General features: G+C 50.5%; 3 protein-coding genes across 11 annotated transcripts in view; 2 read left to right on the top strand and 1 right to left on the bottom strand.

Annotated features, from left to right (window-relative positions):
- Positions 1 to 432: 432 nt before the first annotated feature.
- PHF1 (PHD finger protein 1) lies at positions 433 to 6116 on the top strand. Of its 4 annotated transcripts, none has more exons than XM_020999344.2 (15): positions 433 to 659; positions 1491 to 1664; positions 1805 to 1886; positions 1989 to 2084; positions 2277 to 2380; positions 2489 to 2637; positions 2812 to 2907; positions 3104 to 3172; positions 3461 to 3584; positions 3681 to 3748; positions 3936 to 4040; positions 4149 to 4341; positions 4864 to 4958; positions 5191 to 5271; positions 5466 to 6116. In XM_020999344.2, the coding sequence occupies exons 2-15, from the start codon at positions 1506 to 1508 to the stop codon at positions 5752 to 5754; spliced, it is 1710 nt and encodes a 569-aa protein (XP_020855003.1). In that variant the 5' UTR covers positions 433 to 659; positions 1491 to 1505; the 3' UTR covers positions 5755 to 6116. The 4 variants fall into 4 exon arrangements, with proteins under 4 accessions (XP_020855003.1, XP_020855006.1, XP_020855007.1 ...); XM_020999347.2 differs by having other exon boundaries at positions 577 to 659; positions 5194 to 5271; XM_020999345.2 differs by lacking the exon at positions 433 to 659 and adding an exon at positions 920 to 1082.
- A 119-nt stretch (positions 6117 to 6235) lies between these two features.
- CUTA (cutA divalent cation tolerance homolog) lies at positions 6236 to 19500 on the bottom strand. Of its 6 annotated transcripts, none has more exons than XM_020999349.2 (7): positions 18999 to 19500; positions 7538 to 7654; positions 7046 to 7251; positions 6820 to 6879; positions 6686 to 6731; positions 6545 to 6594; positions 6236 to 6432 (listed from the first exon to the last, which is right to left on the bottom strand). In XM_020999349.2, the coding sequence occupies exons 2-7, from the start codon at positions 7577 to 7579 to the stop codon at positions 6330 to 6332; spliced, it is 507 nt and encodes a 168-aa protein (XP_020855008.1). In that variant the 5' UTR covers positions 7580 to 7654; positions 18999 to 19500; the 3' UTR covers positions 6236 to 6329. The 6 variants fall into 6 exon arrangements, with proteins under 6 accessions (XP_020855008.1, XP_020855009.1, XP_078011550.1 ...); XM_020999350.2 differs by lacking the exon at positions 18999 to 19500 and adding an exon at positions 7757 to 7846; XM_078155424.1 differs by lacking the exon at positions 18999 to 19500 and adding an exon at positions 7684 to 7755 and having other exon boundaries at positions 7046 to 7218; positions 7538 to 7584.
- SYNGAP1 (synaptic Ras GTPase activating protein 1) overlaps positions 11162 to 23487 on the top strand; it is a 34394-nt gene continuing 22068 nt past the window's right edge. Inside the window, 3 exon segments of the mRNA XM_020999339.2 lie at positions 11162 to 11369; positions 14899 to 15020; positions 17346 to 17451. Of these exon segments, the coding sequence (XP_020854998.1) occupies positions 11303 to 11369; positions 14899 to 15020; positions 17346 to 17451 (295 nt within the window). The 5' untranslated portion in view covers positions 11162 to 11302.

The raw sequence follows: 23487 nt of genomic DNA, 5'->3' as shown, positions 1-23487 counted from the left end.
AGGCTGGGTGGACGCAACCAGAGGGGGAAGGGGCGGGGCTCGGGGCAATTAGAGGAGGGTGGGGCAGGGGCGGTGGGGGGGCAAAGGTGCGGGAATGGGCCGGTGGGGGCGGTGCTCGGGCAGTTTCCGATTGTGGCGCGAGGCCGCTGAGGCCGCGGCGGGGGCGGGGCTGGGGCTGGAGCGGAGCAGGGATTCCCTGCCGCTGGGGGCGGGCCGGGGCCACTCGGAGGGATTCCCCGTCGGCCTCGGCGCCTGGGTCCTGGGAGGAGGGCGAGCATCCAGCCCCACCCCACCCCGCGTGGCCCGCCCGGGAGGCGTAGGGGGTGGGGTGAGGTGGTTCCCGCCCCCCTCCCCCCAGCTCCTCCCTCCCTCCCAGGCCTCCCCCCCCCGCCAGTCCGTCCCTCCCCTCCCTCCCTCCCTGCCTCCCTCCCTCCTCCCTCCTCCCTTCCCTCCTCCTGCTGCTGCCGCCGCCGCCGCCGCCGCCGCTGCTTTGGCTGCTGCGTCATACGCCCCAGAGCAGCCGGGACGGAGGGGCCGGGCCTGGGGACCCCCCCAGCCTCTGTCTGCCCCCTCCTCCGGACGCCTGGACATCTCGGCCCCCGCCCCGGCCCCCCCACGGCTCCCCCTCCCCAGCTCCCCGGCGGCCGCAGCTGTCACCGGTAAGGAGGAGGCGGGGAGGGCGGAGGGGGGTCCAAAGGAGGAAGGGGAGGGGGGAGTCCAGTCCAGGGAGCCCCCCCCCCGGGAGAGGCGTTGGCGCTAGGTGAGGGAACGGAGCCCATCTCCGGCTCCCCCCCACCCCTTGTTTCCTCTCCAGTCACATGCATGCAGAGACCCCCTTTCTCAAGGGGGCTGCCTCATGTCACCTCCAGGTTTGCCCCATCTCGGGGAGTAGAGATTGGGACCAGGACACGCCCCCCTGCCTGGGTACACGGGGAAGTTATCCACCCCACCCCACCCCCCCAACCCTGGGTTAGAGAACCTCAGATTTGAGGGGGACTCAAGATCATCCAGGAATGGGAAGATTCTTCAGAACGGATTGGAGGGAATCTCATTACTGAGGACCCCCCTTCCTCGAAAAGCAGGTTGTCTGAACTCTGACATCTCTGGACAGGGAAATTCCAAGATGAAGCCAGCCAGGATGTAGGGGTGGGACTAGGATCTAAGGGGAGGCCTCTCTTTCTCCAATCCATCATCCTCTTAAAATCCTTGAACCAAGAGAGAAACTCCCTGGGTGAACCAATCCCTGGAGTTATCTTGGGGGTGGGAGACTAGAGAATCAGGTGTCTGTGCTCCCTCTCTCTAGAATCCTAAATCCTGGTGGTTGGGGTAAGGGACTGAAAGAGAAGAGTATGTGATATTGAGCTGTGTGTGGGAGAGCCACGAGAAAGCTGGAATCTTGAATACTTGAGTCCCCTTGGGGGAGCCAGGCAGGGAGAGGTGGATGCTGTTGGGGGTGGGGGGGAGGTAACCCTCCACCCTTTTCCTGCCAGGCTCCCCAGGATGCAATGGCGCAGCCCTCCCGGCTGAGCCGCTCTGCCGCCCCCCAACCCTGGGAGCCCACTCCCCCAGCCCCTTCCCCAGGCACCAGACCCCGGCTTTGGGAGGGGCAAGATGTTCTGGCCAGATGGACCGATGGACTCCTTTACCTGGGAACTATCAAGAAGGTGAGATCTAAACCTTTGACCTCAACCTCAACCCCACTTTTCTCTTGCAACATTAACTTTAGCATTCCCTTTCCATCCTCTTGACTTAGATCAACTCTGTCCCTTTGTCATCAGCATTTACCCTCTTTTCCCTCTCCCAGGTGGATAGTGCTCGGGAGGTCTGTCTAGTCCAGTTTGAAGATGATTCCCAGTTTCTTGTTCTATGGAAGGACATTAGCCCTGGTGAGACTCGAGGAAGCTTGGTCCCTAAAAGGAAGCAGGGACTGGGGCACCAGAGGCTTGGCTGGGGCTAGAGCCTCAGAGCTCTTCCCTGTTGTTTCATAGCTGCCCTCCCTGGAGAAGAGCTCCTGTGCTGTGTCTGTCGATCTGAGTCTGTGGTCCCTGGGAACCGGCTGGTCAGCTGTGAGAAATGTCGACATGGTAAGGAATGACATTTGACCTCTCCTAGCCTGTTGGGGTACCACACCTCCACAGCCTATTTCTATGATTTCCTTTCCATAATTTCCCTTCTTTCCCCTTTTCCTCTCCCTATAATCCTGAATCTTTTCCCCCTAGTCATTCTTCCCAATACTTCACCCTCAACCCTCCATGATCCCTCTTCTCACCCCTCAGCATATCACCAGGATTGCCACATTCCAAGAGCCCCAGCCCCTGGAGAAGGAGATGGCCCATCCCCTTGGGTCTGCAGACAGTGTGTCTTTGCAATTGCCACTAAGGTACAGGGATCACTCCTCTTGGTGGTAGATACTACCGACCTCTCTCTATACATTTACCTCCCACCCAATCCCCAAGCTGTGACTATGTCCATGTGTCTGTCCCTGCAGAGGGGAGGTGCCCTGAAGAAGGGGCCTTACGCACGGGCAATGCTGGGGATGAAGTTGTCTCTGCCATATGGGCTGAAGGGGCTGGACTGGGATGCAGCACACCTGAGCAACCGGCAGCAGAGCTACTGTTACTGCGGGGGCCCTGGGGAGTGAGTCACCAAAAGGAGGGAAGGAATGGGGGGGGCATTCTGGAGGGGGCACGATGCTAGCGAGTCAAGGTGGGTGCTATCGAGAGATTTTAGGGAAGGGAACCCAGTTGTAGTAATGGAAGTGGTGGCAGGTGATAGGGTCATGGGCAGGCCTCACTTGGTACTGTCTCTCAGGTGGAATCTAAAGATGCTACAGTGTCGGAGTTGCCTCCAGTGGTTTCATGAGGCCTGCACTCAGTGTCTGAGCAAACCCCTGTTGTATGGGGACAGGTGAGCCTCAGGACACGGATGGGGGGTGGGGTTAGGCATGGGACACGTGGGCTGCAGGGCAGGGGTGGGGGAAAAGGAGGCTAATTCTTCAATGTGTTTGTCCATGATCCAGGCTTCATCTTCTCTTCCCCATCCCCCTTTCTCCCTCCCGTGTCTTTGTTACTCCTCTACTACTTTATCCACTGCTTATTTCCAGATTCTATGAGTTTGAGTGTTGTGTCTGCCGAGGGGGACCTGAAAGTGTCAAAAGACTTCAGCTTCGATGGTGAGCTAGGCCAGGGGAACTCTTTGAGACTCCTTGTCTATTGTCAACAAATTCTGTTGTTATGGCTCTTCTGGACCAGGCTCTGGCCTTAAGGCTGGGGATGGAAAGTCCCTGCCCTCAAGGAGCTCACAGTCGGATGGGGGGGGTAACTTACAGACAACAATGGATGAACTAGACGGAGGCAGGATACATTGGAGATAATCTCTGGGAAGACAGTGGCATTAAAGGTGCAGAGAGGGTGGCATTTATTCCTCACACCCACATAACTGTGGCCCTGTATTTCTCTAGGGTGGATGTTGCACATCTTGTCCTCTATCACCTCAGTGTTTGCTGTAAGAAGAAATATTTTGACTTTGACCGAGAGATCCTGCCATTCACTTCAGAGAACTGGGACAGCTTACTCCTGGGGGAGGTAGGGGGGAGGGGGTGCTCTTTGAGTGGGACAAGGGGAAAGAAATGCTGAGACAGGATTTCCTTGCAACTGTTAATCTGCTTTCTTCTCCCCCAGCTCTCAGACACCCCTAAAGGAGAGCGTTCCTCTCAACTTCTCTCTGCTCTAAACAGCCACAAGGACCGGTAAGTGATAGCGTGGAGTGGGGTAGTGCACTTCAGGGTCGACAGAAGAATGAAATAGAGGTATGGGGTATTAAGAGACTGAGGAGAACCTTAGCTGCAAATGGAGAAAAGTTGCATTTCTGGGAGAGGCAGTGAGGCAGGCCAGTGTGTCTTTTCTGTCTTACTGCTATTTTTCCTCCACCCCTAGGTTTATCTCTGGGAAAGAGATAAAGAAACGGAAATGTCTGTTTGGGCTCCATGCTCGGACTCCTCCCCCTGTGGAACCCCCCACTGGAGATGGAGCACACACCAGGTCACTGGCCCAGGGGGGTTGGGGAGCACTTTCTGGGATTTATCTGGGGAAAATGTACCTCTGGGGGTGTTCAGGAGGGGTCTGGGGGGGTAAGGAGGCCTCTTACAGCTTCCCTTCAGGGCAGGGCCCGGGGGTGGGGGTCTCACGCCCCCTGGGGAAGCGTCGGCGACTGGAGCCAGAACCTCGGAAGAAGAAATCACCAAAGGGGAAGGAAGAAGAGCTGGGGGAACCCCAGGAGGGGCGGGATCGGCCAGAGCCCAGGGAGCAGAGGGAGCAGGCACGTCTTCGGAGGGCGCTGCAGGTATATGGGATGTGGGACACTAGAAATGAGTTAGGGAAGAGGTAGAATATAATGGTGTGCTAGATTTGGATCAGGATTTGAACTTGGATTCAGGTCATGTTTCTGATAATTTGCCAAATGTGTGACCACGGGATTGTCACTTTCCTTCTCTGACCTTCAGTGTCCTTTTTTCTGTAAAATGAGGGTGACAGCAGTTGCAGTACCTCCACAGTAGGGTTACTATGAGGCTCAAATGAGACCATGAAAATTACTTTGAAAATGTTATGCCAAAATGTAGATGTCAGTTATCATTGTTAATAAAAGTTAATTGGTTGGGGCAGCTAGGTGTTGCAGTGGATAGAGCACCAGCCCTGGAGTCAGGAGGACCTGAGTTCAAATATGGCCTCAGACACATAACACTTACTAGCTGTGTGACCCTAGGCAAGTCACTTAACCCCAATGCCTAGGCAAAAAAAAAAGTTAATTGGTTATGAGGGTCTCAGTACCCTTTTAAGAGTACTTTTCTCCCCACCCCCTTTCCAGGCTTCAGTGTCTCCACCTCCCCCCAGCCCTAACCAGAGCTACCAGGGCAGCAGTGGCTACAATTTCCGGCCCACGGATGCCCGCTGCCTGCCCAGGTGAGTCTTCCCTCTTCCCCAATTTTAACTCTCTGGAACCTTACCCAAGCACACACCACTCCCATCAACCCCATAGATAGTAGTCCAGGGGAGATTATGAGCAGCTCTCTCACTTATCCATATTGGTTGGGAGGAGGGCAGTGTTTGGGCTTGTCTTCCCTTTGAATCTTTATTCTGCTATGGGGAGGTGGGTCCCACCCTACCCAAGTGACCCTACCCCACACAACTCCAGCAGCCCCATCCGGATGTTCGCCTCCTTCCACCCCTCGGCCAGCACTGCAGGAACCCCTGGGGATGGAGAACCCCCAGACAGGTGAGGACCCCCCCACCCTATGTGCTTGTAATTCCCCCTTCCCTCAAATTCTCTGGTGTCTTCCCCTTTCTCTTCCTATATACTTTAATCCCTGAATATCTACCTGTGATTCCAATATTGTTTTCCTCTGTAAAAAAAATTATTTTCTATGTTCCAAGTTGATAAATCTGCTTTTACTCTCTTTTTCCCCATAGGTCACCCCTGGACCTTCAAGTTGCTGGTTTCCCTTCAGATTCCCCAAGGAGCATTCCCCACTCAACATCATCTTCATCCCCAGGCCCCTCTCCTGTTCCCTCCCGAAGATCAGCTCCCCAGGGTCCTTCTCCTCTATGTCGTGGCTTATCTCCTGGAGCTGGTGTGGGAACCCGGGTAGGGGCTGGGTACCTGTCCCGAGGAGACCCTGTCCGTGTGCTGGCTCGGAGGGTTCGACCTGATGGCTCTGTGCAGTACCTTGTGGAGTGGGGTGGGGGAGGCATCTTCTAAAAGGAGGAGCTGATTGCTCTTCCTCTCCTTAGCCCTTATTCACATACATACAACAGGCACTTTCACACCCTGACTTCTGACCTCACCTGCAGCTGGGATGTACCTGGGGGGGGTGGTCTGGGGTGGGGGTCCTTCCCTACCACCCAGGCTGGAGTCAGGTGGGGAGAGGCCCCTTTCTTCCTCAACCACCCCTTCATGATTCCTGACCCTACAGCCTTTTTCCCATTTCCCGTGATATTTTGTTACAGCTTTTTTTATATTTTTAAAAGTTATTTAACCCCTTAGGGGAAGGGGAGGGGGATAGAATAGGGAATCCTGGGCTCTGTATGGTTGGAAATAAAGATAAATATAACCTTCAGAAACCTGAATCATCTTAATAAAGAGGAAAAATGGATGGAATGGGTTGGGGCTTACCAATGTACCCTCAATGAATACTCATAACAAATGATACATGTAATAAGGAAAAAGTCAAGAGGCAGCATTCCAGGGGTAGGGTTTATTAGAGAAAGTGAGAGAGAGTACAGAAGTTAGCTTGAGGTATCAGAGTAGGCTCAGAAGTCATCAAAATAGAGTCGTCATTGATGAGTGGTGCTATCTTTTACCCAGTGAAGGTATGGAAGGTTCCCCTGTTGCACAGGCAATGTAATGACTTCTACCACTTCATATGGGTGAACAGAACTAGAGGAAAGGAAAGGTCAACAAGTGTTGAGCAGTATTTCCTCATCCTCCTGAAAATGCATCCAGGACTCATCTCCCACTCCCACCAAAAAACTAATCCTGATGTCCTCACCGAATAAATTCTGTCAAGGATGGGGCCAAGGCAGTCTGAGTCTTCATCATCTGAAGGAGAGAGGACTAGATCAGGAAACTGGATAGGAAGAGCAGGAGCTAAAATAATATCAGGAAAGAGCTGGAAGGGGGAAGGTCTTACCATCATCACCTCACTGTCTTCCTCAATCTTTCCTTTCCATTCATAGCTGAAAGACACCAAAAGGATGAGTTACCGAGGAGAGGAGATACACACTCTCCCTAGGAAATATCTCCACACACTTTCCCATTACTTACATAGATGTAATGTGAGGTATTAGATTGACACAGGCAGCCAGTCGCTTCTCCACCACAGCCCTGGAAATAAACAGAGCTCAGTTCAGAGCTGATCCTCTTTGCTTCCAACACCCTCTACCCCAAAGACTCGAAAGGAAGCAGTAACTAAAGAGCCCCTCAACTTTCCTCCTCCTTCCCCCTAATGCTCCGACCCCTTCCGTCCTTCCTCCAACTCCCCCCCCCCAACCTGGCAATAGTCTTGGCGATCTTGTCATTGGGGCAGGTGACAAAGACGACTGAGACGGAACCAGCGACGTAGTCCGAGCCAGCGGGGGCGGGGGCCGAGGCTTCGGGAGGCCGTGTGGCCATGGAGAGGGCTCGAGGAAGCAGCCGTAGGTAGGGGTACGTGGAGAGCAGCGACTGCATGCACAGGAAGGCCAGGAACAATGCAGCCTGGGGGGGGGGGTGTCTCGATGAAAGGATGAGCCCCAGCTCCGGAGCCCCAGCCTAGCCTGAGGACCCCGGAACTTATGTCCACTCCAAGCCAAGGGACCTAGATGTGGGCAGCACCCTCTCCCTCCTCACCCCTCAGTTATCACGAATGCAGAACGAAGACCCTAGGCTAGGAAACTGAGGCACAAATTCTTGCCCAGAAGGAGAGGGTAGGGTAGAAGATCGATCTGGAGGTCGGGTAGGCAGGTTCAGTGATCTTCCGAAGGGGGTGGGGGTCGTCACTCACCACTCCGCCAAGCCAGACTTGGGGGCCCCGCCCCACCAACATGCAGCCTAGGTGGGCAAAGGTAGGGGGGCGGGGTCAAAGGTCACGTCACGGAACGGGAGAAAAATGTCCCAGAACCTGGCACAGAAAAACCAGAGAAAGCGTACCTGTATGGCGACCACGTGACAAGAAGGCCCGAGCCCTCACCACACCACGTGACAAAGGAAGCACCTCACTTACCGCCCCCCCAATCCCAGAGGTCCGGCGTTTTCGATTTACCCCCGCCCCCAAGAGAAGCTAGTCGATGGGAGGGAAGGGGAAGAACTAGCCAATTAGGAACCGAATCCATGGACACGTGCCATCCCCACCTCCGCCTCTGAATAACCGTTAAAAATCATTTGCCCAAAAATTAGACTCGTTGCAGTCTTCTCTCATCACGTGATGTAGGAGGCTGGAGGATGACGAGGACAGTCCTAGGGGAGGGGAAGGAAGGGCAGGGCGAGATGTTGTTCACAGCCAAAGTAGGACTTCCGCGCGAGATGGGAGCTGGCCAATCCTAATACAGTTCCTCATACCACATGACATGGGTTTGGGCGGAGCGACAGGGGCAGAAAACTCCTCCCAGTCACTGCGTCAGTGTTGGGTTGGTGAGTGTGGTATCAGCTTGAGTTTAAGTATGGAGTGGAACTTGCTGGTGATACTTCTCTTTTCCACTAACAATCAGCAAAACTGTCCATGGAGTGATAATATTAGGTCTGATGAAGTAAGGAGAAGCCGAATAGTAGTGAGCAGTTAGACCTTTGGTAAAGAGACGGTTGTAGCGTTCCATCTTGGGGGCTGTGTGACTTTGGCCTCATTTTCCTAACCTGTAAACTTGAAAAGGTTGAGCTCCTAAGTACTTTTGATTGTAACCCTAAGTGTGACCCAGGAGAAACTCAATTGGCTAGTGCTAGCGAGAGAATAGTTAAACAGATAGGGTGAAGTGAAGAAGTTCAGAGAGAATATGAGGGGGAAAGAAAGGAATGGGAAGGCTTTGGAAGCATTCCGAGCTCAGTGACATGGCACAAAGTGATGAGAAATGGGGCTCGTGCGGCCTTTCGCAGTACAGCCGGAATTTCAGAATTAGTTGAGGACTAGTATTTTAAAGTGCCTGTTATATGTTTGACGGTAGAAAGAGCAGTGGACTTGGACCCCAACGACTTGAGTTCTCAATCCTGCCTCTGTAATTTATTGTGACCTTGAACAAGTCAACCTCTTCCAGTCTTACTTTCCTTACTTATAAAAAGATAACACTTGTACAACCTACCTGACAGGGTTACTGTGAGAAAAACACTGTAACTCTTAAATATAAGCAGAGGTGCATAGATAGCACCTTGAGTCAGGAAGATGGTTCAAATTCTACCTGCCATTTACTGTATGAACTTGGGCAAATCACTTCTCTCAGTCTGTTTCTTCATCTGTAAGATGAGATATTGATAATGTCTGAGATACTGCAAATCTTAAATCACTATATAAATGCTGGCTATCATGATGGTGTGCATGAAACACAGAAGCAACATGATGTAGTGGATAGTGAAATTTGAACCTGGGTTCAAATATAGCTTCTGACACTAGCTGTGTGACCCTGTGCAAGTCACTTGCCCTCTCTGAGTGTCATAAAACTCATCCCTTAAGAGAATTTCTTCCTAAGGTTTCTTGGTATGGTGCAAACACTGGTAGCATCTATGTGGTTATAGGTACTGCTAGGCACAGAGAAGATAAAGATAATCTTCATGTTTACCGCTTTTAAGGATCTTACCTTCTAATAATGGATAAATATAATTCAGTTTCAAATAAATTAAAGTCAACAAAGACTAAGCACCAATTTTGATGCTGTAGGATGCTATGGATAGAAAGATGAAGAATCATACTCATGTACTCAGGAAGTTTAAATCTAGTAGGGGGGAATAAGATACACACAAAGAAATATGATACAAGGTAATGTGACAGAGACAGAGGAAGAATTATGATGATATAATATAAGAAAATGGAAATCATTGGCCTTGGAGTCAGAATGTCTAGCTTGGAATTAGAGCCCCTTCTTTTCAACATGGGACAGCTAGGTGACCCAGTGGATAGAGCACTGGGCCTGGAGCCAAAAGAACCAGGAAGACCCGAGTTAAAATCCATCCTCAGACACTTTCCAGGTGTGTGACCCTGGGCAAATCACTTAACCCCTATTTGCCTTATGGATCACTGCCTTGTCATGGTGGTGATAGTCAGCCCTAGCCGACAAAAAGTAACCCACTGGAGAAGGAAATGGCAAACAACACCAGAATCTTTGCCAAGAAAACCCCATGGACTGTCATGAGGTCACAAAGAGTTGGATATAACTGAACAACAAATTAGGCACGTGACCTTAAACAAGTCACTGGGCAAGGCCCGCCTCAATGTGCCTCAGTTTCCTTATCTGTAATCTCTGAGATTCTCTTTAACCCTGATATTTTATGAAGTTGGGAAGGCACAGAGGTGGTAGCATTCGAGCTAGACTACAACTTTGTGGACACTGGTAGAAAAGGGAAGAGAAGATATTGGAGAGATCATATATGAAGGAGACTTGAGTGATATGGTGGTTCAGCACATCCTCCAACCCTATCCTTTTTTTTTTGTAAGGCAATTGGGGTTAAGTGACTTGCCCAGGGTCACACAGCTAGTGAGTGTTATGTATCTGATCAGGGCTGGTGTTCAATCCACTGCGCACCATCTAGCTGCCCCCCAATCCTATCCTTCTTGAACTCCATCTACTCAGGCTACCCTCTCCTTACCCCGCCCTGCTCTGGGTCTCTCACCTACCCTACCCCCTGTGGATCCAGGGACTGCCCTACATTCTTTCCCTAGGGCCCAGGCACATCTCATGACCCAAAAATGGAGAGAGGGGGCCAGGTTAGATGAGAGGTGGAGGAGGCAGCAGAGAAAAAAGCTTCCTATCCCCAAATGATGGGGTCTGTAATATATTGCTAAGTCTCAAGTCTTTTTCTCTAAAAACTTTCTTTGGGTCTGGGGTCTCTCTTGGGTTAGGCATCTCATTTGAGTTAATAAGGTCTCTCTTGGTTGGGAGGGATCTGTGTCAGGGGAACCCATCTCACCCTGAATCTAGAATCTGTTGAGCCTAGAATGTCTGTCTCTGAAATTTCTCTTTGCATCTGAGGGGCTTGGTCTCTTAGATCTCTCACAGTCAGATCTCCTCCTAGGTCCTGAGTCTCAGTTTAAGAGATCTCTGAAATCTCTGGGTCTGATGTCTCTTAGATCTCTTCCACTGGGTCTGAGATCTTTCCTTCTTAGTTCTGCCTCTGGGTCTGGGGTCTTTCCATCTTAGATATCTACAGATCTGGATTCTCTTACCTATCTTTCTCCAGGTTTTTCTTAACCTATCTTTCACTGGGTCTGGGGTCTCTTTGTGTGACATGCCCCTCTCTGGGTCTGGGGTCTCTTTATTTGGCATCTCCATTTCTGAGTCAGGGGTCCCTGTCTTTGATTCTGTCTGGGTAGGGGTGGGGGCTGCAATGCATCTCCTCCTCCTCCTGCTCTCTCTTCTCTGTTCCCCCGCCCCCCTCTCTCTCTCTGCTGCTGCCGCTGCTGTTGGCTCCTTTTCTCCTCCTCCTCCTCCTCTCTCCTCCTCTCTGCTCCTCTCTGCTCCTCTCTCCTCCTCTCTCCTCCTCCTCCTTCTCCCCCTCTCTCTCTCTCTCCCCCTCTCTCTCTCTTCTCTTTCTCCCCTGTCCCCCCCCCGCCCCCTCCCCCCCAGGCCTGATGAGCAGGTCTCGAGCCTCCATCCATCGGGGGAGCATCCCTGCGATGTCCTATGCCCCCTTCAGAGGTACGAGGTGGGGGAAGGGGGAAAAGATCAGGAGGGGGAGGGGAAGGGGGAGGGGCAGGGGGCGGAGGAGAGAGGAGGCCCGGGTGAGGGGGAACGAAGGGGAGAGAGGGTGAAAGAAGAGGAGAGGCCGGAGAGCCTGGCGTGGGGGGGAATAGGGAAAGGGGGTGTAAATGGAGGCTGGAGCAATGAGGGGATTAGGGGGATAAAAGAAGCAGGCCTTGGAAGAATATTGAGAAGAAATAAGATGAAGGGATGAAGAAGTAGAGGAGACACATAAGGGAAGGGTATAAGGCAGAACAGATACAGGAATATGGGGGTATTAAGAAAGGGGAGGGACATGGAGATGGAGAGGGAAGAGAAAAGGGGGGGAAATAGAAAGGTAGAGATGAGGAAAAAGGAGAGGACAGTATGATGACGGGGTAGAGGGATGAAGATGGAAAAGAGGGGTGAGAGAACCAGGTAGATGGAGAAAGGGCTGGAGGATGGAGGGAGAGAAGAAGAGGCCAGATGGAGGAGGGGGAGGGGGGAAAGGGAGTGATGGAGGGGCCAGATGGAGGGAGGAAAGAGTGGGGAGGGAAGGTGGGCTGGGGGAGGGGGAAGACCAGGGCAGAGGGAGGGCCAGATGGGGGGGAGGGAGCAAGCAAATCTAGGAGGTGGGGAACTGGGCCTCCCCCTCCTCCCCAAGTCCCTAACCAATGAGACAGAACTGGAGTCCTACCTTATTTCCATTTCACCACCAACATCCCTCCTCCCTTCACTTCTCTATATTCAGTCCCTGTCCCACCCTTAGTGTCCATCACTTATGTCTGTCCTCCCCACCTCATATGGTGTACATCCCTTATATTAGTCCCCTTTTATGTCCATCCCCTATATCTGTCCCCTCTGCTGGTGTCCGTTCCTTATATCCCCTCCTCCACCTGGTGTCTCCCTTATATCTGTCCCATCCTCTTAATCCCCTCCTGTTATCCCCCTCTTTTTTCCCTTGACTGCCTTCCCTTATCATGCTTATCTATTTCTCTGGTCCATATCCAATTATCATCTCATGGTATTTCTTTTCCCAGAGGGTACTTACTATCTCTCTCTTCCTAAGTCTGTCTTACATCCCCTCAGTCCATAACATGTTCCCTTCCTTCCCCCAGTATTCTACTGCAAGGTTTAGCTATGCCTTACCTCCTCTCACCTCTAATGGCCCATTCCTTATCTCATTCCACTTTCCTCTCTTCCTGATTCCTTAGGTTATTTTGTAAATTTAGGGGTGGGGTGGGACAAGGAGATGGGATTAAGGGCACAGGCATCCTATATAAGCACTCAAAGAGATTACCTCACTGTAGACCCTTCCCCTTATCCATGGACCACTCATTTCACCCCCACCACCCCCACCTCCCCACATATACACACATTTGCTTCAACTAGTTTTGTCGTGCCCCTACTTATTTTCAAGCCTAGACACATGGCCAGGGACTATGGGGAAGGGGAGGAGAGAGAGATGATGGGAGAGAAATAGGAATCCCTATTAGGCAGACTAGTTTACATGCTTTTCCCTCACTTCTCCCAAGAGGAAGTATTTCTTGAGGTCTAACTTTACTCCCTTTGCTGCAGTTAGCCCCTCCTTCAGTGGAATGTAAGGTTTTTTTCACCTGGAGTCCTGATGCTTACAGGGGAACTAGGATTTGTACTGTCTGGAGTATTAACATGTTTTTGGTATGAGTGTCTGAATTTTTCATGTCTGGAAAATGTTAGGGTATTAGTAGATGAGAGTGGCTAGTATTAGGGTATTCAACAGTTCAGTGTGTCTGTAGTTGGAGAGTGTTTACCTCTGACTCTGAGTCATCCCTTGTTTCCTACTTGCCCACCCCATAATCCAGAGAAGTCAGCCTAAAAGGCTAGAGGATAGGGGAAACATTTTTGAGTGTGTGAATAAGAGGCCATGAAGGAAATTAGATTTTGGAAAGATCACCAGGCAAAATGCCCTATATCACATGGAGTCTAAAACTTGCTTCTTTTCACTCCAATGTACCTGCAGCTTTATTTCCCCATGGAGGCTCCAAAACTTGTTTTTCTTCCTCTAACACCTTCAGAGCTTCATTTTTCCCCCCACTCAGATGCCCCTAATCTGATTTCTCTCAGTCTGACCACTGTAGCCTCATTTTTTTTTCACTGATACCTGCAGATTGATTTCTCTGATATATCCCCAAAGTCTCATTAACCTGTTTTGGGACAATACCTGCAATACAAACTTCACAGGGTTGTTTCAAGGTTCAAATGAGATAATTTAAAGTGCTTTGTAAATCTTATAGCAATATGTAAATGTTAGTTGATTTTATTATTACTACTACTGCCAAGGGTAACCCCCTTGCCATGTTTTGTTGGGGATGGGTTGCACTTGAGGGGCAGTGAACCTAGGAGAATGGGACAAGGGAGCCATCTCAGGGCATTAGGTGGAGGTACTCAGATTCTTGTATTTTCCCTACAGATGTCCTACCCCCAGATCCACAGATCCCCACCTTCTTTCATGAGATATGTATCCCTGTTACCTTTCCTTCCCTTTTCCATTACTCCACACTGTGTCCTGGGGAGTATTTTGTGCTAGAGGCTTGCTTCTCCAATCATTTGGGAGGGAAGAACTACCGATGTTGACAGGAGCAGTTCCCTGGGTTCATGTTGCTGTCTTTTAAGGGGTGGTGCTAAGAGGCCAATTTGATCTCTCCTCCTTCCCTAAACAAGGACCTGAACTCCTGGGCCAGTTGCTGATAAGAGCTTCCCCCTCCTCCCTTCCACTCCCCAAGGAAACAAAACTGTCCCTAGGGACCTGGGAAGGCTAAGGAGGCCATGGAAGGAATGGCTTCCATCTCTCCTGAGACTTACAGGTATCTCCCTCCTTCCTTTTCCAGAAATTTGGTTTTCACAACCCAGTTGTTTGGGACACCTTCACTCTTCCCAAATGTGCACCCTTCCCCCACCCCATGTCACTGTACTTCCCAGATGTTTCACCATCTCTGCTCTCCCCAGATATATTTGTTAATTCTATATTCATTCCAAATGTGCAATCCCTTCTTTCACTTGTTATCCCCAGCACTTAGCACATTGCTTTGCATATAGCAACCACTTAATATTTTTTCATTCATTCAAATGGGCCTGTGTTTCCCTCGATCCCTCTCTCTGCCCACCCTAGACTACCTTCTCTGTTTTTTTCCCCTCAGATGTATAGTTGCCCTTTTCAAATACTGGCACTCTTTGTATAGCCCTTCTCCCACTAAATTATTATGTCCCATATTCACCTAGATGTGTAGAATCTCTTTCACCCTCCTGTTTTCCCAGATGTTCAGGCTCACCTTGTGTTCCTCCAGATTTTTCAGATGTCCCATCTTCTCTGTCCCTCAAAATGTACTGTAGTCTCCTTATCAATTCTGTCCCTCTCCATATCTGTCTACAATGCTATTATTCTCTAAATGTGTAAACTTCCCCTTATTCCACACTGGTCTCCCAGATGTGGGGGATCCCTTAACACTTCTCTTTATCTGTTTCTCAGATGTACGGGGACCCCCTATGCACCGAACCCAGTACGTTCATTCCCCATATGAACGTCCTGGTTGGAACCCCCGATTCTGCATCATCTCGGGGAATCAACTGCTCATGCTGGATGAAGAGGAGGTGAGAGGAAGGAAGGGAGCTTGCATAGAGGACCTTTCTTTAGATGGGAGGGGAACAGAGAGTTGGGAAAGAGAGTATATTAATTAAGAGGGGAAAGACAATAAGTAAGGTGTAGAACAGAGAAAGGGGAGACAAATGAAGATGGGGGAAAGATAGAAGGGATGAAGCATGAGACAGGAGAGAGGCAAGACAGATATTCAACCTGCACAGTGTTTGTCTCTATGTTTTGCTCACTGTTGGGAGGAGACTCCTCTGTAGAGGTGAACCTTCATTATCTCATCTCTTCACCATCATGGAGCAGATAACATGCTAGGTAGAATAGGGAAGAAGTGCTAGGGTAAAATGGGGAAGGACTGGTGAGCTGGAGTGAGGGATTGAGGTGTCTGACTGGATGGAGGAAGGTTAGAGTAATGAGTAGAATAATGGAGGTGGCTGGAATTCTGGTTGGCTGGGTATTAAGGATGGACATTAGCAGAAAGGGGAAGTTGAGAGAACAATGGTAGAGTAGATCAGGGTGAATGCAAAGAAAGAACTTTATGGATTTAGGGCATTAAGGGGGAACCAGGGGAGGAATAGAAGAACAAAGTAGAATAGTAGGATTGTGAGGGCTAGATAAGTCAGGGATCTGAGGAATTACGGGTGGCTATGGAACAAAGAGTAAGGAAAATGGTGACCTAATGATTAAGGGGACTGGGAATAAGGGGTAGAGACTAGACTGTGAGACCAGAGAGGTAAAGGTGAAGATAAAAATAACAGAAAGAGAGTTGGGAGTGACCAGATATTTAGGGATGATTTGGAAGCCCAAAGAGTGGGGAGAGGTGACTTGGGAACCAGAGGGGTGAATGTACAAATAGTTTGGGGGAGTGAAGTATGACTGTGGGACAAATATGGAGTACAGAATAGTAAGAGGGTGGTGTTCTGATGATTCAGGTGAATGAAGAGGAGCAAAGGAATAGAGAGAGTAGAAGGGTCTGAAGGACCAGGTAAATAGAATGCCACAGTGAATTAGGTAGCCAGAGAAGGCAGAGGTAGTTGGGAGAGTTACTGAAGTAAAGTAGACTCAAAAACTGGGAGAGGTGGATATAAGAGGATGAAGAAGCTGCTAGGGGAACCCAGGGGAGTAGAGGGAAACTTAGAGGCCAGGGACTTGACTCAAGAAGAAATGAGAGGTAAGGAGAAGAATAGGATGATTCGGAAGCTGAAGGGTTGAAGAGTGAGTCATGTGGAGTAACTGATAGCTATCAGGGGTGAAAGCTGAAGAGAAAGAACTGGGGCCATTAGCAGTGGTGGGAAAGGCTGGGTCCCTGATTCAGTGAGGGAGAGAAGGAAGTCCAATGAGAAGTGACCAGATGTAGTTGGAAAGTGGTGATGGTGGAATAGTAGAAAGGATAATGGGAGGATTAATAGAGGAGGAATGCCAGGAGAGATATCAAAGGATGCCCATGAAGCTCAGGGGCTGCCTAGGATGACCCAAAAGAGGGTTGATGAGGATTAGGGGAACTGGGGGTGAGGGTTAGTGGATTGAGGAACTGTGTGCACAGTGACCAGGAAGCCTCTAAAAAATTGGGAGATAGCTGGGAAGTGACACTGGCCTCTAGTGGTGGAGAGGAGAGATGATTAGGAAAGGGGGTTTTGAGGAGGAATATAATGGAGATAAGGGACCAAGGCTTGGGGTAGTCAGAATGAATGAAAGTGTTAGGGAGAAGTGAGAGAGAGATGATGGAGGACATCTAGGGAGAAGTCTGGGAATAATAAGACATGATGGAGTCTGGGGAAAGAGGTTAGAAGGTGTTAGAGGGGAACCAGGTGGGTAGTAAGAGAACTGGGGAGAGGTGACCAGGGCTTTTGGGGAAAGGGAGGGTTGGGTCCCAGTCTGGCCGAGTGCCTGGCTGTAGGAGGGAAACAAGCTGTGATCCTGATTATAAATGCAGCTTCTGCTACCCCCGTGACAGGCAGTAAAAGGGGCTGGGGGTGGGGACTTTAGAGGATGAGACAAATTGAAGGTCAAGGGGAAACTGGACTAGGTGAACATAAAATCCTAGATAAATTGGAAGAAGGACTGAGAAAGGCTTAAGAGAAACCTTTAGGGTGTATTGAAAAAAATGAAGGAGATGGGTAGCAGTGAAGGGGTGGGTGTGAGAAATAAAGGATAGGAAAGGAATATATCCATCCACAGACATACCATAGGGTATGGCAAAGAGGAGGGGATATGAGAGGGAGACTCGGTCTATCATTTTGAACATTTTTTATAAATGTTAATAGTTTTCCTGGTGGGGGAAGGGGAGTGTGGGCCACTGAGATCTGATCATATCCCCCATCCCATAGATACATCCCCTTCTGATCCGGGACCGGAGGAGTGAGTCCAGTCGAAACAAACTACTGAGACGAACAGTCTCTGTGCCTGTGGAGGGCCGGCCCCATGGCGAACATGGTACGGGGCTTTGGAAGAGAAAGCTCTCATGCCCCTGAGAGAGGGAACTGTGTGAGAGAAGGCTAAAGGGTGGATCTGGGTGTGTGGATGAGTGGGAGGGTGGCCTGAGGAAGATGTTCTCAGACCTGGGGAGAGGGCCATGGGAAAGAAGGCTCTTACACTTCAAAGGGCTTCAAAGAAGGTACCTGTATTCTTGATTTGGGGTAGGGTGGACGATAAAAGGCCCATGTCTTGGCTCCACCTTCCCTTTTCCACCCTAACTGTGAGATTTGCCTGGTTTCCGGGTGCTTATAAAAATAGTCTCCCCAGATCTTATGCTTCCTGTCCTGAAAATCCTTTCCTCTCCCCACCTCCCCTTGGTTCTGGTCATCAATGCTCCCCTACTGACAATGACCTAGTTCCTTCATTATTCCTTTTATCCACATTCTCTTTGCTTCCCTCCCAGCCCTCTGGCCCTATCCTCCCTTCCCCCTTCTTCAAACTGGCCACTGGGGTGCACTGGCCACTGGTTTGTGGATTAATCAACCTATTCTCTCTTTTCTCTCACTTCTTTTTACACTTTTCTTCTTTTCTTCCAATATCCTCTTCCTGATTCTTCCTCCCTTCCCCTCTTCCCCCCACATTTGTCTCCCTTATTTCCTCTCTCATCTTGCCCTCCATCAGGTCTCCTCAACTCATCACCCTTCTGTCTCTGTAACCGTGCCTCTGAATGACTGTCGCTCTGTACCTCTGCCTCTATCTCGGTTTCTCCAACTCTCTCCTTCTTTCCATCTGTCTCTTTCCCTCTCTCTCCCCCCTCTCTTCCCCCCTCCACCCCCCTCTTTAGTCATTTAAAAAAAGATTTTTGTCTTCCTGAGAAGTTCGCTTAAAAGGTTTCCATGGGAACGGTGAGGGGAGATGAAGGCAGAGAACATAGATCCTGCCGCCAAGGTGCAGAGAGACGCCCTCAGCCCCCGGAAACCACCCCCCACCTCCATTAACTGCCCCTCCACCCCCACCTCCATCACTACCCCCTCTACCTCTTTCCATTTCTAGGACCCAGGCATTTAATATCCAGCTATGTGGCCATCCTTTTTTTTCCCCTCACAATTCCCACTCCGAGGATCCATGCGTCCTAGACCCTTACATTTAAAAAAACCCACATGTCCACCCTTTAGCCTTTCTGCTTATCCTATCCCCTCCTCTCATGGACTCAGCCCTTGAGACCCTAACCATGCTGTTTGGATCTATCTACATGCCTGCAAAGCTTCTGCCCATGAAGGATCTAGGGTGTGTGGGCAGCAATCTGTGTATGGCATATCCCCTGTATGTATGTCTCTTAAGTATGTGATGTGTTTGCCGTAGATGTGTGTAGCATGTCTATGTAAATTCTGCCCTGTGTGCATAGTGTGTCCAAGATGTCCACACACAAAGCATATGCATGTATGTATGAACCCTACATCCATCATCCACTGTAAAGTATAATGCCCTTATCCCCTACCCTTGTCCATCTGCTCCCCACTTACTCCACCCCTCCTCAATCCTCCTTCACCCAATCCTCTCCTTACCCTGTGTCCTCAGGGCCTGGGAGTCTCTGATCTTGGTCTTTCTGGCAGGTGTCTGTGGAGGTCGGTGTACATCCATAAAAGGTGTATGTGTGTGTATTGTGAGATTTGTGGGGGAAGGGCTGTGCTGGAGGCTGTCCTCATATATGGGTCTGTGGGTGCAGATGTGTCCACCCGTCAGGGGAAGGTCTTTCTGTGGGGGACAGGGCAGGGGAAAGGTTGAGGGCCATCAACTGAGGGGTGTTTGCTTTCTAAAAGGGAAGGTCCATGTGGGGTATCCACTCAAAGGTGTGTGTGTACGGGGGGTCCCGTGGATAAGTGGGTGTCTATCCAAGCAGACATAAGAATATACTTGGGGAAAGGTGTCTGAGTGAGGGGAAGTCCATGGGGGGCTGTGCGTGTGAAGGAGTGTCCACCCACGAGTGTGGTGGAGGGAAGCCATGGTGGGAGAAATTCCTAGGACCTTTGAGGGCGTGGAGGTTAATGTTTGGGGACTCCACCTCCTTGGGGCGGAGCTGTGGCCCCACGTTTTTCTCGGTGGTTGGGGGGGTCCTTACGGTGGGGGGGAAGGTGTGGGGGTCCCTAGTTCGTTTTGGGGGTCCCCCCTCCCCCTAACTCTCTCGCGCCGTCTCCGGGCGACGGGGCTCGTGACAGAGGCGGCCACGGCAGCAGCGGTCGCCTAGCAACGGCGGCGGGGCCCGGGCAACGGCGGCAGCGGCGGGAGCGGCGGCGGTTGGAACCGTTACCCGCGGCTGTCCCCGCGGCGGCCGTTCCCCCCAGCGGCCCTTTCCGGCGCCCCCGCCCCCATCCCGGGCCGTGAGAGCCGAGCGGAGCCGAGTGGAGCCGAGCCTGGCCAGACCGCCCCCTTGCCCTCCGTGCCCCTCACCCCCGCCCCACCTTGGGGCGGGGGGGCCCCTCCCCCCCTCCAGGGACCCCCCCCATTCCTTCTTCCTCTTCTTCCTCTTCCTCCTCCCCTACTGACCCCCCGCGGGGGGGGCGGTGCGAGGTAAGGGCGGGGCTGGGGCGTGCGGGCGGGGCGGGGGCGCGTGGCGTTTGAGAGAAGCGGCGTGCGGGGGGAGGGGCACGCGGGGGCGCGCGTGTGCGTGGGCGCGCGGGGGGAGGGGGAGGCCGGGAGGCCGCTCGGCGGCGGCGGTGGCGGCGGCGGCGGCTGCTCCCTCCGCATGTTCTCGCTGCATCTTCCGAGTGGGGGGAGTTATGGTAACAGGGGTGGGGGGTGAGTGCTGGGCTTTTTCGGTGGGGGGGACTTGGGGTCGGATTACTTGGCACTTGTGGGGGGCAGAGTCAGCTCTAGTGGGGGACTGGTTGGAGGTCCTGACACCCCAGGGTGGAGGGGATAGTGTGCCCGTTGCCTCGCTGTGTGTTTCTGTTTTTTCCACCCGTGTGTTCATGCCTGTGTGTACTCATGTCTCTTTCTTTTATGTATATACCCTTGTGTGTGCAAGCATGTCCACTGTGCAAGAGATGTCACCATCTTCTTCAGAGTCTGCCTGTGTGCAGTGCATATCTATTGGGTCTGGTGACCCTGGCCTGATGATTATGTATGCCTCTCCAGGCCCAGCTGCCTTGTCACCTCTGACCCTGTGTGCACATGTATCCCTGTGTTTGCCTCCAGTGTGTGTCCCACGTCAAGGCTTATCAGTATGCCTGCTGGCATGTATATGCATGAGCCAGTGTTGGCCTGGGTCTCTGTGGCAATACTGCCACAGTTGTCCAGGGTGTGCCTGGATGTAGGCAAGTGTGTTCAGAGGGTGATGAAGGTGGGAGGAGTGGGTTAAGTGTGCAAGCATGTTGCCTAAGACCCTTTTTTATACATGCACCATCTTGGGCCCAAGGCAATATATGTAGTAGGCAAGATCTTGCCCTTTCCCCGGCCTAGGAAATGGAGAAGCAAGTTGAGGAGGGCAGGAGAAAATCTGGACAGGAAGGAGGAAGAGGAAAAGCTTGGGGAGAAAATCAAGGAAAGAAGAAAGAAAGGTGGGAAGAGAGGTGAGAGTGGAGGAAAGAGAACTAGAAAGGAAGAAGACAGAGAAAAGTGGAGGATGGGAAAGAGGAGGAAGACGAGTCAAAGAAAGGAGAAGCATGGTGATGGGGGAGGATGGGTTCGAACTAGAGCTAGAAGAAGAAAAGAGAAAGCCTGAGATATGAGACTAAATTTTGGCGATAAGGGATGAAGGGACTAAAGGAGGAAAGATAAAGAGTGATGAGAAGAAAGGAAAGAGAAAGAAAAAAGAGCCAGGGCATTCTTAGGGGAAAGAGGTCTATGAAGGAGGTGAGGAAGAAAAATGGCAATTTGTCTGCTGTTGGGTTATGGGAAGCAGTGGGGAGTACTGGATTAGTGTAGGCCTTCCAGGAATGGGATCTGTATTAGTGTGGGTCCTGTCATAACAGTGACTGTCAGTATAGGTCTGTCAGCTCCTCCCTTTCCTGTCCCCAGCACAGATCTTGTCCCCAATAACCCTATTCCTCCTGTCTCCGCACCAAAGTCCCACCACTGCTGGTAGACTAGTAGTATGAACTGTATATTGTTCATCCTGTCCTGGCCCCTTTTCCATCTCTTCCACAAGCAAGTTGACCAGAGTAGCTTATTGGCAAAGAGATGCCTGAGAGAAAGGAAGAAGGAAGGTTAAGGACTTTGGAATTGGAGGACTGGAAGGGGGGAAGAACTTTTGAGGTAATGACAAGATTAAAGAGGCTGGTAGGGTGGTAGCCCAGGTGCTTGCTTTATGTATATTAGTTGCAGTTGTGTGTACATGGGGTGTCTACATGTGTGGGTGTCTGCACAATTCCTGTGTTATGAGTCTCTGTGGGTGATGTGTGTGTATGTGTACATTGTGTGTAGGGATGAGATGTGGAGACATGGAATTATGTATGCTTATAAGCGGGTTTGTTCTGCACGTATGCATATGTATGTACTGGGTTTTTTCGCTTGGCATCTGTGTTCTTCACTCTGTGTTTCTGTCCCATCTTCCCCATGCCTACTTGTGTCTTTTTCTGGGTACCTGTTTATAACTACATGTGTCTTTTCTGTGTACCTGTGACCAGTATTTGAGTTCACAGATATGTGTTTCTGGCAATCCAATATTACTTTCTAATGCCTAGTGAAATATTAGCAAATTAATGTATTCTTCTGATTATCCTTAATTTCCAAAAACTATATATTAATTTGTTTAAAGTTAAACTTTATGTTTTGATTAGAAATGTTTCAGATAAAAGTATTGGCTGAGCTGATTTTAGAATACTAATGACCTAGATAGTCTAACATTTGTGGAATATGATCCATTCTTTTAGTAATGATTATTGGACCTTTAATCAACTTAACACCTGTTAAGTTTAAAAACAAAGTTTAATTGAAGCATAAACAGAAGAGTAATAAATTTGCTAATTGTTCTTGACCCTACTAGAACAGTAAATATAAATTAAGAGATAGGAAGAAACAAAAGGGACCAGTGTAGTATCAGCAGTGTAAATGGAGCATGTGTACATTCTGTTTGTGGGGATGTGTTGGAGGTTACAGTATATCTGCATGCCACATATTTGCATGGGGTTAAATATGTCTTCGCATAGTGTGCTTACATTTGTAGCTAAAGAGTTAAATATGTATTCCTCATGTTATAGCATTCACACAGTTAAGCACATATTCCCACATTAGCACTTCGCATGTGGGTGTCTGAGTCTAAGCATGTTGTGTATGGTCACCTGTGTTTTTGGGTCTAAGCATGTCCTCAGGGCTGTCTGTTGGTCTGATAAACATATATATATATATATAAAATATATATATATAAATATAAATATATATAAAAATACAACACACACACACACATATATTCTCACATATTTTCCATGTTCTCCCCACACATGTGCCTGTATAGCTAACTGTGTCCCCATGATATACACATATGTTCCCAAAGGACCAAGTGTATGTTCCCCTGTCATGGTGTTAATATGTCAGTGCAGGACTCTTGCACTGGTATTTTAGAGGTGCGTGGAAGCTATATATCCCAGTATGGGCCAGTTCTCAATCACAAAGGCAGATCTTTGTAAAAAGATAGAGATGGCCTTTTGGGCTCCCCTCTCCCTGTTCTGGAATACACAGAGTTAACAAGCGGCTCTTCCTGTCCCCCCCTTCCAGCCTGTAGCTTCTTGTTACCGTGGTGATGGTGGCCCCGCCCCTGATGCAGCACCTGCCCCCCCATTGGCTGCAGTGGTGACTGTGGGGCTGGGTGGGGGGGAGCCCGGGCCTGGGCAGCCATTCTGGAGCTGGAGCCGGAGCTTTAGCATCCCCCTTTAAACCCCTCAGAATTCCTTCACCCCCACCCCAGCCCCTCCAAATTCCCTGGGATTCATTAGCTTCAACATCCATCCCCCCAAACCATCCTTCAATAACCTCCTAGGGGTCAGAATCTTATCGGCATTCAACCTGCCTCCTCTGCCCTTCCCCCTACTTGGGAGCCCCAATATTCGCCCAACCAAC

The sequence above is a fragment of the Phascolarctos cinereus genome, unplaced genomic scaffold (assembly GCF_003287225.1).
Source record: "Phascolarctos cinereus isolate Bilbo 61053 unplaced genomic scaffold, phaCin_HiC Scaffold_5;HRSCAF=322, whole genome shotgun sequence".
NCBI classification, from domain to species: domain Eukaryota; kingdom Metazoa; phylum Chordata; class Mammalia; order Diprotodontia; family Phascolarctidae; genus Phascolarctos; species Phascolarctos cinereus.
Note: the sequence above shows the minus strand (reverse complement) of the source record. Positions and strands in the feature narration are given on the sequence as shown.

Excerpts from the sequence above, each read along its gene's own strand:
- CUTA (XM_020999349.2), bottom strand. The coding sequence starts at position 7,579 with ATGTTGGTGGGGCGGGGCCCCCAAGTCTGGCTTGGCGGAGTG. Across the intron at positions 6,880-7,045 it reads ATCGCCAAGACTATTGCCAG|GGCTGTGGTGGAGAAGCGAC; the intron begins GTTGGGGGGGGG and ends GTTTATTTCCAG. Across the intron at positions 6,433-6,544 it reads TCCTTGACAGAATTTATTCG|TTCTGTTCACCCATATGAAG; the intron begins GTGAGGACATCA and ends CCTTTCCTCTAG.
- PHF1 (XM_020999344.2), top strand. The coding sequence starts at position 1,506 with ATGGCGCAGCCCTCCCGGCTGAGCCGCTCTGCCGCCCCCCAACCCTGG. Across the intron at positions 4,959-5,190 it reads GATGCCCGCTGCCTGCCCAG|CAGCCCCATCCGGATGTTCG; the intron begins GTGAGTCTTCCC and ends ACACAACTCCAG. Across the intron at positions 5,272-5,465 it reads GATGGAGAACCCCCAGACAG|GTCACCCCTGGACCTTCAAG; the intron begins GTGAGGACCCCC and ends TTTTCCCCATAG.